This window comes from Hemicordylus capensis, chromosome 2 (genome assembly GCF_027244095.1).
Source record: "Hemicordylus capensis ecotype Gifberg chromosome 2, rHemCap1.1.pri, whole genome shotgun sequence".
Classification (NCBI taxonomy): domain Eukaryota; kingdom Metazoa; phylum Chordata; class Lepidosauria; order Squamata; family Cordylidae; genus Hemicordylus; species Hemicordylus capensis.
This window is the reverse complement of record NC_069658.1, coordinates 329873717-329889257: the sequence shown is the minus strand read 5'-3', so window position 1 is coordinate 329889257 and position 15541 is coordinate 329873717. Positions and strand designations below refer to the sequence as shown.

At 43.7% G+C, this 15541-nt stretch overlaps 1 protein-coding gene across 13 annotated transcripts in view; it reads right to left on the bottom strand.

Annotated features, from left to right (window-relative positions):
* Positions 1-3350: 3350 nt before the first annotated feature.
* The window catches only part of CDC25C (cell division cycle 25C), a 34160-nt gene continuing 21969 nt past the window's right edge, over positions 3351-15541 (bottom strand). For 10 of the 13 annotated variants that reach the window (XM_053290480.1, XM_053290482.1, XM_053290485.1 and 7 more), the window contains exons 5-16: positions 13795-13831; positions 13529-13618; positions 13200-13301; positions 12017-12148; positions 10786-10866; positions 10177-10323; positions 9569-9670; positions 8710-8772; positions 8238-8336; positions 7637-7770; positions 7389-7500; positions 3351-3937 (exon numbers count right to left, since the gene is read on the bottom strand). In XM_053290480.1, coding sequence (XP_053146455.1) covers positions 3797-3937; positions 7389-7500; positions 7637-7770; positions 8238-8336; positions 8710-8772; positions 9569-9670; positions 10177-10323; positions 10786-10866; positions 12017-12148; positions 13200-13301; positions 13529-13618; positions 13795-13831 — 1240 coding nt within the window. In that variant the 3' untranslated portion in view covers positions 3351-3796. The remainder of the gene's footprint in view (positions 3938-7388; positions 7501-7636; positions 7771-8237; positions 8337-8709; positions 8773-9568; positions 9671-10176; positions 10324-10785; positions 10867-12016; positions 12149-13199; positions 13302-13528; positions 13619-13794; positions 13832-15541) is intronic. The other 3 variants (XM_053290481.1, XM_053290487.1, XM_053290488.1) reach the window with 3 other exon arrangements.

Here is a 15541-nt window from a genome sequence, read left to right as displayed (position 1 = left end):
CAAAAAACACATGCATCCCAGAGAGCAGGAGCTATGTTGGGGCGGGGACTGTAGCTCGGTGGTAGTGCATCTGCTTTGCATGTAGAAGGTCCCAGGTTCAATCCTTGGCAGCATCTCCAGGCAGGGCAGGGAAGGACTCCTGCCTGAAACCCTTGGAGAGCTGCTGGCTGTCAGTGTAGACAATACTGAGCTGGATGGACCAACGCTCTGACCTTTTGTATAAGGCAGCTTCCTATGTTTGGCCACTGAGACCAAGGAGAGGCAGAGACAGAGTTTCAATATTGCAAGGAGAAATGTTCTTACATAAGGTATCTAGCACTACAGTACATTGCTTGACTCAGACTGTCTCCTGATGGAACTAACTTAGATAGCTCAGTCAGAAAAGCCCTTTCGTGCTTTTACTTACCCTGACTCACCCTGTCAAAGAAATGAAAAAAACGGAGTTGAAACTGAATTGCTTGCTAATATGCCATTCTGTATGCACAATGGCATGAAAGAAACCACTGAGTTCTACACATCCTTGTACATGTTTATTTATTCAATTTATATACCACCCTTCCAAATATGGCTCAGGGCAGTTTACAAAGAGAAATAATAAATAAATAGGATGGATCCCTGTCCCCAGAGGGCTCACAATCTAAAAAGAAACACAAGATAGACACCAGCAACAGTCACTGGAGGTGGACAGGGCCAGTTACCTGGGCCATGTGCTTATGCTGTCATCATATTCTTCCCTGAAGTTGCTAATAGGAAACTGACAGAAAGCTGTCCTCCCTGTTTGTTGGCTTAAGTGTTGCAGCAGCACCATCTGGTGGCAGATCTGTTGTCTAGCAACTGACTCTTTCTTTGCACAACTCTTTCTCTCAAGCTTCCAAAGGAGATTCCACTGATTGACTAGAGACAGCTTATCTCATCACTTAAATCTATTAGAGTGTCTTCCCTTCCACTCTCAAAGTTTTAAGTTCAGGAAGATCTTCTTGCTTTAAGCCCATTATCTTCATGCTCCTCCCTACGTAGTTTTTCCAACTACTCTTTTTTTTAAATTTAAAATTTACATTTATATCTTGCTCTCCCTCCAAGAAGCCCAGAGCAGTGTACACAGCTGTGTTTATCCTCACAACAATCCTGTGAGGTAGGTTAGGCCGAGAGATATGTGACTGGCCCAGAGTCACCCAGATGTACCTCTAACCTTGCATGACAGAGAGTGTCCATGTGTCATGAAAGCTATAAAGCTAGCTTTTCCTTGAGCCAGTCTTGGCATATAACTCACTAGGTTGTTGCAAGGATAACGATGATTAGGGCAGGGTTTATTTTAATTCCAGTTTCCCTGGTATTGATTTTTTAATATGTGTGTTAAATAGTCAGAATAAAACTTACTTACAAATAGTTTGGCAGAACTAAGCACACTGCCCCAATTTCCTTGGAGAAGGGATGGAATAAAAAGGTATAGTGCCCCAGCTAACTAGGCACTTTTACAGTAGTGGATCTCATATTTATCAGGTGGAGAGCAAGTGTCTGTATTTAATCCAACATGCCCCTGCAGTATCTGTTGCTGGTGTCTCCCTTGTGCTATTTTTTAAATTGTGAGCCCCCTTTAGACAGGAAACCATCTTCTCATCCTCTTTGCCACATAAATCCCTTTATTTTATATATACTGCTTTGTGGGCTTTTGTTGTAAAGTGGTAGAAACATATTCTAAATAAATACTGGAAAAGCAATTGCTGGAGAAGTCAACTCATATTAACCTGTTAGCTGAGCAAAGAGGCATCTTTCAAAGCAGTGATTCTCTTATATTTAGCAAGGGGAGAGCAACTGGCCCAATTCACTCAGAGCATGTCATGCCACCAGTGGCTGTTGCTGGTTTCTACCTTGTGTGTGGGTTTTTTTGTTTTTTGTTTTTTTAAAAAACAAGATTGTGAGCCCTTTTGGGACAGGAAACCATCTTATTCTATGTAAACCATGTTGAGAACTTTTGTTGATATGTGGTATATATATTCATTGTGGTAGTTTTTGAAGGACACATGCAGAAAGCACTGTCAAGTTTCATTTCACTTTTATCCATGTACCAATCTTACATTAAACTTTTATGAATTTCTTCTATTCTCCTTCTCTATTTGTTTTCAGCAAGATCCGCAAGACTTTCCTGTTCTCGCAAGCTTTTAAATAAAATTATTAAAATCCTATTAATAATTAAAACTGATAATTAAAATTTAAAAAATAATTTAATTAAAAAGATAAAAATTATTAAAATATAATTTGTTTTATATTGTTTTTTTATCATGTTATATATTTTAACCTGTGATTTTTAATATTGAAATTTGTACAACACCTAGAGATTTACATACAGGGGGCAGAGCCACCATTGGGTGAATAGGTTCAAAGAACCCGGGCTGCCACCAATCAGGGGCCGAGAGTGCGGCCCTAGACACACACCCCGCATTTGACATGACCCCGTCTGGAGCTGAAATCGGCCTGCGCTGCATTGGGGGCACACATTCAACATTTATGAATATTTATTTATCATATATTTATACTGTCTGTTATGTAAACAGGAGCGTAGGGAGGCTGCCCCGTTTAGGAGAGAGATCAGCCCACGCTGCATTGGCAGCACGGGCAGAACAGCTCTCCCTGCCTTTAAGGCACGGCGAGTTGCTCCAGCCCACACTGCCCAACACAGCATGGGCCGATCTCCCTTCCAAACGGGGTCATATGGCCCCGTTTGGGAGACCACACACTCTGCGTCTGATGTCAGACACGGGGGCGTGGCTAGTCGGGCCTCTGCATCTGACATCAGATGCGAGGGGCGGGGCCAGGGGGCCACAGCCACTGCCAGTCTCCCTGCGCTCCTGTTTACATATCAGGCAGTATAAAATATATGATAAATAAATAAATAAATATTCATAAATGTTGAATGAGTGCCCCCATCAGTAAAGAGGCATAAGCTTTTTCACCACTGTTGTAGACAGATGTGAGCACAAGCAGCAACAGGTTATTGACTGGACATGGTGTGGGCTACACTAACAAATTATGGGGTTTTCTGTAGATCTCTCTCTCTCACATACACTCATGCACTCACACCTGTTCAGATGCGCTCCAAGTGGGCATTTCAAGGAGATTCAGTCACTTCAGAGGCACATGCCCCTCTAGCAAACGATTTATTAAAATTTGTTTATTGACTTTCCAAACACTTCTGTTCTTCTCGGGAAGATGCTCTTCCAGGAAAGTGTTCAATTTTACCTCCCCCATACATTTTAATCCAAGGATTAATTGTATCTTCCTAAGATTGTAATAGAATGGTTGCTATACATCACAATAACAAATGTGTTTGCAGATGAGCCATAATCCAGGTATATTTTCCAGAACAGTTTATTTTCCCATTAAAACCAGACATTCAGGTACAAAACCTAAAACAATAAAGTCTTCAGCTGGCAGCTAGGCTTAAAGTAGGCTACAAACTAACCTGGCCTGCTACCTTTGGACAGCATCTAGAACACAGGCTTGGATGCTGGCCAACCCCTCTGAACAAAACCCTGTTTTTCCAGAGACAGCATTGTCGGTTCCCTTGGGTTTCTTTCGCTAAGAAGCTTCACACTCTGGCACATTCTTATCCAAATGAAGCTTGTGGAAGCAAAGTACACCTTAACATTTCTGAGCTCTCCAATATCACCATGGCCAGGTCCACCTGGCCCTGGCATCCTCACCTTCCTAGCCTTTGTGCAGCATAAGCTATTAGAGACCTCAAGCTTTCCCTTGGTTGGGGAAGAGTCCCCTTGGAGCAGCCCTCTTGGCTACTACTTCACAGCTTCATGAAACGAGCTATTTGCCCCCTCTTCCTCCGTTCTCCTGCCCATGCTTTGCTTTTGCTGCGGAACTTGAGCATCTCAGCCTTGAAGTCCTGGTGGCGCATGGGGCAGTAGCTCTGGGGCTCACACAGCTCCTAAGAGAGAAAGGCAGACACACACACATTAGCACACACTACCTGATTTTGTAGCATAGGACCTGGTGAATTCATCAGTCTCAAAGATATCCACTTGCAATAACAACAAGCACACAGAGTTGCCAGTCTTTATACATGTAGAGAGAAAAACCAAGCATCAGAGGCTGTTTCTGCTGAAGCCTCGGAAACCAGGAGGAGCCTGCATGGGACTTGAATTGGCCATGGAAGAGTTTTGTACCTTCTTTTCCTTCCCTATTCTGCTCCCAGATACCAATTACCTATACAACATTATTCCCAATGAGCAATTCATTCCTTTCTACTTCCCTTGTTTATGGCAAAGCATTCAAAATTCTACACAAGCGTATAAGGGGAAAAATCAAGTTGTTTGCAAATAAGTTTTGTCTTATAATTTAAGGTGTGCCATATAGACGTTTCTCATCTCAAAGAATTCTAGATCTCCATGCAGAGAACTCAGCACCTATTGTTCAACAGCTACATCTTCATTGATGAGGACAGCTGTGCAGAGAACAGGGCAGGAATAATCATAATGGGAATGAATAGTTAGCACTCACCTGAAAGGTCATTCTCCTCAGTGGGGAGTGTATCCATGCTGGGTAGCTCTTCCCACCTGCTCTGAGACAGGGGCCAATCAAAGAGATTTACTGTGGCCGCATGGGAGGGGCTATCCCCTTAGCCTCCAGTTATGTAGTCCCAGAATGATGCTCCAGTGGTGGACAACACAAATAAAATTTGTAACCATAGGAGACAGATAAAACACACACAACCAGGAGAGGAACAAACTCCATGGAATATTTATCATCACTAAGGGAGACGGACGCCCAGGGAGATGGACCACCGCAGAGTGAAAACTATTCAACAGGAAAGGATAGTGAGGTGAAAAGAAAACCGGATGACAGAGAGATGGGGTGGACACACACCCAGCAACTGAGGACAATGACCTTTCAGGTGAGTGCCAACAATTCATTCTCACTCAGTTGGAGAGAGTGTATCCATCTGAGACCTATCAGAGCCCCTAAAATCACACAGGGAGGGAAGGAGTCCAGTCATCATTGTAGGACCACCTGCTGTAATTTTTGCCTCCCAAAAGAGTCTGGTCGTCATTGTGGGACCACCTGCTGTAATTTTTGCCTCCCACAGGAGGCATCAGAAGCCAAGGTATGAATTCTAAAGTGTCTAACAAATGTAGACAAAGAAGTCCAGGTGTCTGCCCAACAGATATCCACCAGAGGTGCTAGAGTTGAAAGAGCTGCAGAGGTGGCTGTACTTCTAGTGGAGTGAGCAGTGATTCCTTGGGCCAGAGAAAGTCCACTACTAGAGTATGCCAAACCTATGCACAAACAGATCTAACTGGCTAATGTGGCGAAGTGGAAACCTTGCACCCCAGAAAGTGTTCCTGGAAGGACACCAAAAAGACTCCAGAGACCTAAGGATCTTAGTGCACTTCAGGTAGAGCTTTACGGCCCTATGCACATCCAACGTATGTCATGCCTTCTCCTTGAGCAAAGAGGGCTTAGGGCAAAGAAAAGGGCAACAGAACTCCTGAGACCTGTGAAAAAGGGTATTTATTTTTGGCATGAATGTATGGTCGGTCCTTAATATGACGTAGTCCAGAAACACCAGACAATTCCTTATGAAATAAGAGGGCCTCCAACTCTGAGACCCTGTGGGCCAAGGTAATAGTGACTAGGAACAAAACCTCATAGATAAGGAACTTCAACAAAACAGATCTAAGTGGCTTGAACAGAGCCTAAAGTGGTAAGAATTATGTTCAGATTCCAAGCGGGGAACCTGTGTACTGGAGGAGGTTTAAGGAGAGAAGCTTCCCTAAAGAACCTCTTCACATGCAGATGAGTAGGAATGCCCGTCTTACCATCTGTCTGCAGGACAAAAGCAACAGCCACCACCTGTCACTATTGGGGGGAAAAGGCCCATCTCCAAACCTGACTGGAGGAAATCCAGGAGTCACTGATGCTGACAGAGGCTCTATTCTCCACAATTTGCAGCAGGTCACGAAGGATTTCCAAGTAGCCTGGTAAATTTTTCTGGTAGAAGGCCTGCGGGAAGCCAGAATGGCTGCCTGAACTCCCTGGATATAACCACATTCTTCAATGAGCTCTGCTTAGCCTCCAAATGAATAGACTCATCCATTGGGAGTCTGGGTGGAACCCAGGTCCCTGACGAAGGAGGCAAGGGTGTGCTCCCAGATCCAGAGGAACTTGAGAACTGAGCTCTAGCAGGTTCAAGAACCATGGACGGTGTGGCCAGTGGGGTGGCAACTGGGATGACTTCTGCCCGCAGTCCCCGAGCCTTGCAGGGGACCTGAGGAATGACTGCTACAGGTGTAAACGCATACAAAAGACCCTTGGGCCACGGTGCCATCAGAGCATCTACGTGCTTGGTCCCCATGGTCTGGTATCTGGAAATGAACCAAGGTAACTTGGTGTTGGCTAGGGTGGCAAACCCCCATCTATTATGGGGGTTCCTTATCTCCAGGTGATGTTTAGAAAGGGGCCGAGGAACCACTTGGCTTGGTTTATCTGGGACCAGCTCAGCCAGTCTGCTACAATGTTGAGATCCCCTTTTAGATGGTCTGCTGATAGGGACTGAAGCTTGGACTCTGCCCAGGTCAAGAGGAGATGCATTTCCTTCAGTAGGGAGCAAGACCTGGTTGTGTTACACAGTCGGGGCTGGTATTACTCAACCCTTCCTTGGAGGGTTGACTGCTTGTTGAGCAAGATTCTTCAGAGCCTCTTATCTGTGTCCTCCCACAAACAATGGTGGATCTTCTCTATGGTGGTGCCCCAACTATGTACTACTACTACTACTACTACTACAAGAAGTGTGTGTCTGTTATCCACTTTAATGAGTTTTAGGTTGACTCTCATTTGCCCAAGCTTGATATGAACAATAATTCATGTTTCACTACAGTTTGTGGTTTTAGCTGGATTTTTGTTTTGTTTTATTGGTACATTTTGTAGCATTTATTTATTTAGTTATTTATTGTTGTAAGCTCCCTTGTAAATTATTTTGCGTTAAGCCCCTGTTAACTTGGCAAAGAGGCACCTTTTAACGTGGAGATTCTCTTTATTTAGCAGGGGGAGAGTAACTGGCCCTATCCACCCCCAGCACAGTACTTCCAGTGACCGTTGCTGGTGTCTATCTTGTGTTTCTTTTTAGATTGTGAGCCCTTTGGGGAATAGGGATCCATCTGATTGATTTATTATTTCTCTGTGTAAACCACTCTGAACCATTTTTCGAAGGGCAGTATAGAAATCAAATCAAATCAAAAAATCAATAAATCAGCAGCAGGATAAAAACATACTCTACATAAATCAATACATCCTTCCATTTGCATTCCACTCCCAGACTCTGGAATAACGTGTAGCATGGGAAGGCTCTATGTTAAAGGGCCAAAAAGAGCAGCTATCACCTTGTATTCTAGGAAGAAGTCCTTGTAGCCACCCTGAAGGACATATAGTTCAGGGTAGTGCAGTGCAGGATACTCATTCATGGTTCGGTCTTCTTCCCTCAGATAGCGACACCTTCAAACAGCAGCAAATTGAGTATAATAAGCAGAAAGGCAAGAGGAAGCAATCCTAGCAAACAACTACCACAGCCATCTGTTTTCTTCTGCTTCTCAAAATTGTTCCCCCTTCCCTTAATGAAACCCATACTCACATCTTGGGGCCCCTTTCAGAAGAAAATTCACAGTGGAACACAAGGATGAGGCGCTTCTGCAGTGTAGATGGGAGAAGAGGCTTCTTCAGGAAGAATTCAGAGAGATCCTCTTGCTTGTGGATATTCAAAGCCCCCTATGGTGGGGATAGGAAGAAAGCCCCAGAAATATGTAGTGACAGCAGCCCCCCATGCTACTTCTAAGAGTCGGTTCCTTCCCCGAACAAAGTTCTTCCAGCACAGAGGTTCCCAACCTTGGGTCCCCAGATGTTGTTGGACTGCACCTCCCACCCCTGCTAACTGGGCAAAGAGGCACCTTTTACCGTGGTGATTCTCTTTATTTAGCAGGGGGAGAGTAACTGGCCCTATCCACCCCCAGCACAGTACTTCCAGTGACTGTTGTTGGTGTGTGTCTTATGTTTCTTTTTAGAATGTGAGCCCTTTGGGGACAGGGAGCCATCTTATTTGTTTTATTTCTCTTTGTAAACCGCCCTGAGCCATTTTTGGAAGGGCGGTATAGAAATTGAATTCATCATCATCATCATCATGCCCAGCCACAAGGGCCTTTGGAACCCCTGATCTAGCATCTCTTTCTCTCTCTTACCTTGATATGCCCACCACGATACTCATAGGGGTAGCGACAGTCAATGATGTAGAACTTCTCTACAAGGCTCTGGAACTGATCATGGAGCAAAGCAGCCACCTATAAAGCAAAGCAAAGCAAAGCAAAGCAAAGCAAAAAAAAAAAAAGCCCTCAAGTTCAACTACAAGCCATACCTCGCCCTAACAGCATGGCTACTTATCAGCTCCAACTAGCCCTGCTAAAGTGTTGCCTGTGAAATAGCTGGGAATGGATAGCTGGTTATGCACAAAGGAGACTATTAAGAGACAAGTCCTCTTTGGGCTGAGAACTACAGCCAAGCCCTAGGGTAGTCAGAATCTGAGGGCGGGACTTCTACAGAAGCAAGCGCGGGCAAAGAAAAGGGGTGCAGAGTCAGAGTTTGGCTGATGTGGAAGACACAGAATAAATATGCCGGGTCAAGGATACACAGAAAAAAGCAGGGGCCTTTGCTCACCGTCTCCGAAGTGATGTATCTTAGGTCCTGATGCCTTCCTGTTACTGTGGGTAGTGCATACACCTAGGAAGAGACAATATATTCCACTGATTGCTTGAGATTTTCAGTAGTTCTGGTTTGTCCGAGGCCCAGCTAAGTGAATTCTAACATCAAGGCTGTGGCTCTAAGAACAGTTATTGGGACTTCTAAAGTAAACAACTTTAGGAAAGCACAAAAGTACAAACTGTGAGTGTTATGGCAATTCTGAATACATCTTTGACTCCTTATTGAAGTACACCCTCTAGACTACATTTTCTGCAAATTATTTTGTCTGAAAACCCATATCATTTTTACTAGAATTATACAAACTTGAAAATACATATTTATTTAACAGATTTGTATACTGCCCACTACCGAAGTCTCTAGGTGGTTTACGACATAAAACAAATGATGAATTTGTAACAGTTAACATATAAAAGATCAAATTAAAAATACCCATAAAAACACCCCAACAAACTAAAATATTATTAAAATGTAAAGAGGCTCAGATTATCAACTGGAGCTCCACCCATACAGTTGCCTGACAAGTAGTTTCTCAAACAGGTCATGGAATCCAGTCACAGAGAGCAATCGCCTACAGACATACACCAACTTTTTGGGATTGCTTTGCATCTTCCTGCTCCACCCTGCCAGCAGCAGGCATTATGAACAAGCACTGTTTAAACATGTTCGAAGTTTGCATTGCACATTATGATTCGGCAAGGAGAGAGATTCTGTACATCAGCCACTAGTAAGGCCTCTTTGCCCTGGCAAAACCAGCCTTCCCCACTCCCTCATGGGCTGAGAGATTCCCCAGCTCAGAGGCCAGGAAGAAACCTACACTGGAAAAGTCTCCAATCAGCTGCCTGAGGCCATGATCTTCATCAAGGGCTCTGACAATCGCCATGTCAGAAAGTGAGGCCGTCTTCTTCAAAAATGTGACCTGTGAACAAGCAGGCAGTCATCAACATCGGATAGGAAAGTGAGCTCGAGTGGCTACCTTGCTTGCCTATCCACGCAAACACAACACTGGGGTTGACACCTACATTTTGCTAGCTACCTCCCAACATTATTTATTTATTTTATTTTAAAGGGGGGGGCATATTTTATAGGTCTCTGATTAAAAGGGGATGGGGCCATAGCTCAGTGGCAGAGCATCTGCTTTGAATGCAGAAGGTCCCAGGTTCTATCCCTGGCATCTCTCCCAGGTAGGGTTGGGTATGCCTCTTGCTTGAAGCCTTGGAGAGCCACTGCCAGTGTAAGACAATACTGAGCTAGAGATAGACCACAGTTTGACTCTGTATAAATATGGAACAGCTCTTGATACAGAACAGTCTGGAGAACTGGAATCGGTATATAAATGAGACTGCCATTCTGCCCTTGCTGCAAAGAACTAAGGGTTCAGGCAATGAATCCTGGAGACTGTATTTGAATGAAGCCGGGCCTTACCCTATCTGGCTCCTCCTGGATTGGGATACGTTTCGATTTCACTTGAGTTTCATCATCTTGGGCCTTTACAGCCCTCCTTAGCACAGGCCTGTTCAATTTCTCCGGCATTGATGGGGATCGGAAGAGCCGGCTCTTGTTCATGGAGGCCTGCTCAGAGTGGTAAGCAAACAGGAAAAGAAATGAGGGGGGAAAGAAAACCCTCCTAATTCCCTTAGTCCATTGACAAGGTTTCAGGATTGCCACTGAGAAGCCAGGAGTTGGATGGGGAGCAGCAACACCAACCTTATCAGAATTTGGGACTTGGGTCATTACTAGAGAGTCATTCTTCACACAAAGTTAACCAAATTATTTCATCAAACGTCTTGGGTGGCTTCAGTATGGTAGCACCACTTCTTCAGCAACCTTGCAAGCTAAGTCCACAAAGGTTACTAGCTCACAAAATGTATTAATAGTCTGCCTGTCTGCCCTTCTTAATAAGAGTCACTTGTGCCCTAAAAGGTTAAAAAGAAGAGGTGGTTCCCCATGGGGTCACCTGGAGAAGTCTTACTTGCCACCAGCCACTGTGTAAGAAGCTGCATTTGCTATATGGTCAGTTAAATATGCACTTGCCTCACTGACATTGATGTCCTGAGTAAGGAGGGGTCCAGACAACAAGGTAGCCATGCTGGAGAGGTGCCCAGCAAGGGGCTTCTAAAAGGATAAATACAGCAAAGGTCATCAATGCAGAATCCAAGGAATATATCACTGTGCTGAAAGTGATGAGGGCCAGAAAACCTAGAACCACTTTTGCCTACAAGGCAGCAACATAATCTTCCCTTTAATTCTATTGGCACATACAGCATTATAATGTTATTATGCATATAAACCAGGCCCGCTAAAAAAAATACTACCTGTCAGAATTCTCTCCACCTCACCCCAGATGGAGAGGAGTACATGTGTAAGATGGTTCAGAATGGTCAGCCCTAAGGACTAATTCTTGAGTAACCATTAGTAGTTGGGATGAGGAACTGGACTGGGCTTTTGGGGTGGACAGTGATTATGAGTGTACAGCTTTGATCTGACAATAGAAATGTAACCAACCCCCAGAACTTGTTTCCTAATACTTTTGGCTGGCACTCTAAAAAAATTCATAAGATATGAAACCACCTATGCTGACAAAGTAGTACGTGATGTTTAAGCACAAGCCTTCTTCCATTTCACTAGTGAAACTACTGAGCACCACTGAATTTCAACAGACCCCTGATGAGACTCCCAGGGAACTTCCTCATTTGATTATTTCTCTGCTATAGCTACTTCTAGTATTACAGAAGGGTTGATGAATGCTGAGGAAGTGACAATGGATGAAAGCAAAACCTAGATAAAATTCAATTTAGAAGTAATTAAGTAGTTATTGGAACAGTTGTAAGGGTGGTGGAAGAAGGGGGAGATCTATCAGAAATCTGGAGTACATGTTTCCTTAGCAAAATAAGCATAAACTGTTTGGCACAAGCTAGATTGCTTAGCAATAGTTGTAGAAAATCAAGGAACCCATTGCGGAAGCTAGATTATTGCAGATGTTTTGAACACTTAGAATCTATGCATTTAAGCAGAGAGGAAGAAACTCACTGGGGGTCTTCTACTGTTTACAATTTCTTAATGAAGCTGCACACAACTCTGTGATTCACCTTCTTTCAAACAATACTTTCCCACTTTCTAACGTTATCTCTAGGCACATCAACGGTTTTACAATAAGAACAGATAAAGCATTGCTATCTCAAGACACCATTTTGCCACCCAATGGCTCATTCCCCGATCAGCATGGACAAATGCCAATGTGGTGACCAGCTCATACCCTTCTCACCTCAGTCTCTTCCTGCTCATCAAGACAGAGTTCTGGAAAGTCACCCACAGCCTCTGGCATTCTTTGTGTTGTGGTTGCAGCAATTGGGCTGCCAAGATCTTTCATCTCATACTCCTCTAGACCCCCCGCTTCCTGCCGGAAGACATGGAACAGGCAGCCTCACAGGTGAAATCCACCATTTCCCTCACACGTGAAAATGCTTTTTATAGCTCACAAAAAAGTTATGTTTTGAAACACACAGACTAGCCTCCCATTGAATCCCAGGAAAACTGAATGGCTCAAAAACACATTTTTGAAGGGGAAAGGGGACTATTCATGATTATTGAATCGATACATAATCTGCTATGCAATTTTTCTTCTTGGAATAGATAGATTTCTCCTATAACTTTTATACATCTGTGACTATATAATTAGTATTTAGTATTTGTTTTCTTTACTGTTCTAAATGGTTGATCTAGATTTACTTCCTATATTGGTGGTCTTTGTCTTCTGTTATATCTGTAGGTGCAACTGTTCCTATATATATGTTCCATTTGTATGAAATTGCACATGAATCTGTAAAGAAGGAACAAAAGGCAGACAGTGCTACCCACAATGATGGTTGCCACCTAAAGCCTAGCAGGACACAGAGGTCCCATTTATGAAAGAATTGGTCTGCTGCACAACATGCATAACTGATTGGGATGTAGGCAGTTCTGAGCAATCTGTCCAGATGCCTCATCTTCACCTATTCTTATGGAAAAAGACTTGCATCACACAGGCCATCAATGACTCACTTCAGCTGGCCAGGGAAGTAGAGTTCCCCATTAGGAAAGTGTTCCCTAGAAAAAATGCTTCTTATAAAAGAGAGGAGATCTGTAATACCAAGCTACATATATTCCTATATAACTGTAGAGCATGGATTCTCAACATTGGGTCCGCAGATGATACTGGACTTCAACTCCCATAATCCCCAGCTCCAGTGGCCTTTGGTTGGGGATTATGGGAGTTGAAGTCCAATAACATCTGGGAATCCAACATTGAGAATCCCTGCTGTAGAGGATACTGGCTGTGCCAATACAGATGACTCAGACACAGACCCACAATAAAACATCAGAGCAGAACATGTAGTGTGCACAACAAGACAGAGATGAAATGCCCAAATGCCTAGCCACACGAAACCAGCTAGAAAGTATTAACTCACCAGCACTATGGTATAGCAGGTCAGTGGTGGGTCTGGTGGTCTCTTCCGGAAGAGGTGGGACCTAGGCATGTGCCGCCTTGGGTGTTTAAACAGGCTACCCTCCTGGGAGAAAAAAGGAGAGAAGGTAGCCTTTAGTGCAGAGAGCTGGCCTTACCACTGGAATCAAAAACATAGCAATGTTTCAGAAGTATCACCACCATGAAATGGGAAGGAAATGACTGGATCCTTTGCCTTTTGGATCCGCAGAGACGTCCTTCTGCTGCCCGATTCCCTGGCCTGCTGTTTACAGATACTTATAGAAAACCCCACTTGCTTCATGAGGCACTCACATTCTCTTTGTTCATGGAAGGGCTGCTGATCTCCCTGCGAACTTGGCAGATGGAACTTGGGGTGCCTGGTGTGCTGCACAGCACCTGGGACTGAAATACCAAGGGTGGGGGGACACCTCAATGTCTTCTGCAGATAATACTGATCATAAGTCTTAGAGTTGCAGTTGATACCCCAGATCCCCTGACCCAACATTCTGCAGCCTTTCTGGCACCTGTACGTATCACACAGGGAACAAATCCCATTTCAGCAGAAACAGAATACTCACCTGGAGCAACTGTGCATACTGCCTTCTTGAGCCTCTGCTGGGAGAAAGTGACACCTAGTCAGAGAACCATGCTAGAGCCTGTTTTACCATGCTAACACTTCCTAGCCTTGCCCAGGACTAGCTAGACAAGCTAGAATTCATTTTACTGTCCACTCGCTGGTTTGTTAACAGGGAACACCCATCTTTTCTCAAACCAGTTATAAGCTCGAGCTACCCACCGCCATCTCACATTTTCAACATCTAGGATAAACCTGAAGATGTCAGAAATCCAGTTCTACCAATATTCTCACAACCACCACTCCAGCAAATCCTTAACAGGGTTGTTAAATCCTTAAAGGCCTGTTAAGATGCATTTATTCATCCTAGCTCTTTATTATTATTATTATTTCTTGTTTACACAGTCAGACAGGTGTTATTGACTGGTTTGTTTTATCCAGACATCGAGTCTTTCCCAAGGACCTGGGATGCCAGAATTTTATTATCAATTGTTATAGATATCGTCGCAGAATATAGGCTGTTCCCAGTAAAGCTGCTTTTTGTAATTGGCTGATGGTGATTTCTGTGGCCCCTATGGTGTTGAGGTGCTCTTCAAGGTCTTTTGGGACTGCACCCAGGGCGCCAATTACCACTGGGATTATTTGGGTCTTTTTCTGCCACAGCCTTTCAATTTCAATTTGTAGATCTTTGTATTTGGTGATTTTTTCTATTTCTTTTTCTTCTATTCTGCTATTCCCTGGTATTGCTATGTCGATTATTTTGACTTGTTTTTCTTTCTTCTCGACTACAGTTATATCTGGTGTATTGTGTGGCAGATATTTGTCTGTTTGTAGTCGGAAGTCCCATAATATTTTTACATCTTCATTTTCTTCAACTTTTTCAATTTTATGGTCCCACCCATTTTTGGCTACAGGTAGCTTGTATTTTTTGTAGATGTTCCAGTGTATCATCCCTGCTAACTTGCCATGCCTTTGTTTGTAGTCAGTCTGTGCGATCTTTTTACAACAGCTGATTAGGTGGTCCACGGTTTCATCTGCTTCTTTACAAAGGCGGCACTTGCTGTTTATTGTGGATTTTTCTACTTGCTCTTATTGCATTTGTTCTTAGTGCCTGTTCTTGCGCAGCCAGTATTAAACCCTCTGTTTCTTTCTTCAAGTAACCATTCTTAAGCCATTGCCAGGTCTTGGTGATGTCTGATTTTCCACTTATATTGTGCAAATATTGACCATGCAGGGGCTTATTTTTCCATTTTTCTGCTCAGTTCTTGACTTGTTCTTTCTTGTAGGCCTGCTTTGTTTCATTGGTGTTGAATAGTTTCGCGTTATTGACCATTTTAAGTGCATCTTCTTCACTGTCCTTGATATATTCTTCAAGGCCTCTTTTCTCCTCCTCTACTGTTTGATGGACTTGCAGCATTCCTCTACCACCTGAGCTGTGAGGGAGGTATAGCCTATCGACATCACTGCGGGGGTGCAGAGCATGATTGATGGTCATGATTTTCCTGGTCTTACGATCTAGCGTCTCTAGCTCTGCCTGGGTCCAGTCTATTATTCCTGCAGTGTATCTGATAACAGGTATAGCCCAGGTGTTTATGGCTTGTATGGTGTTCCCGCCATTGAGTTTGGACTTGAGGATTTTTCTAACTCTCCTGATGCATTCACTTCCAATTTTTCTTTTAACTTCAGTGTGTGCGATGTTATCAGCCTGGAGAATGCCCAAGTATCTGTAATGTTCTTTCTCTTCCAGGTTC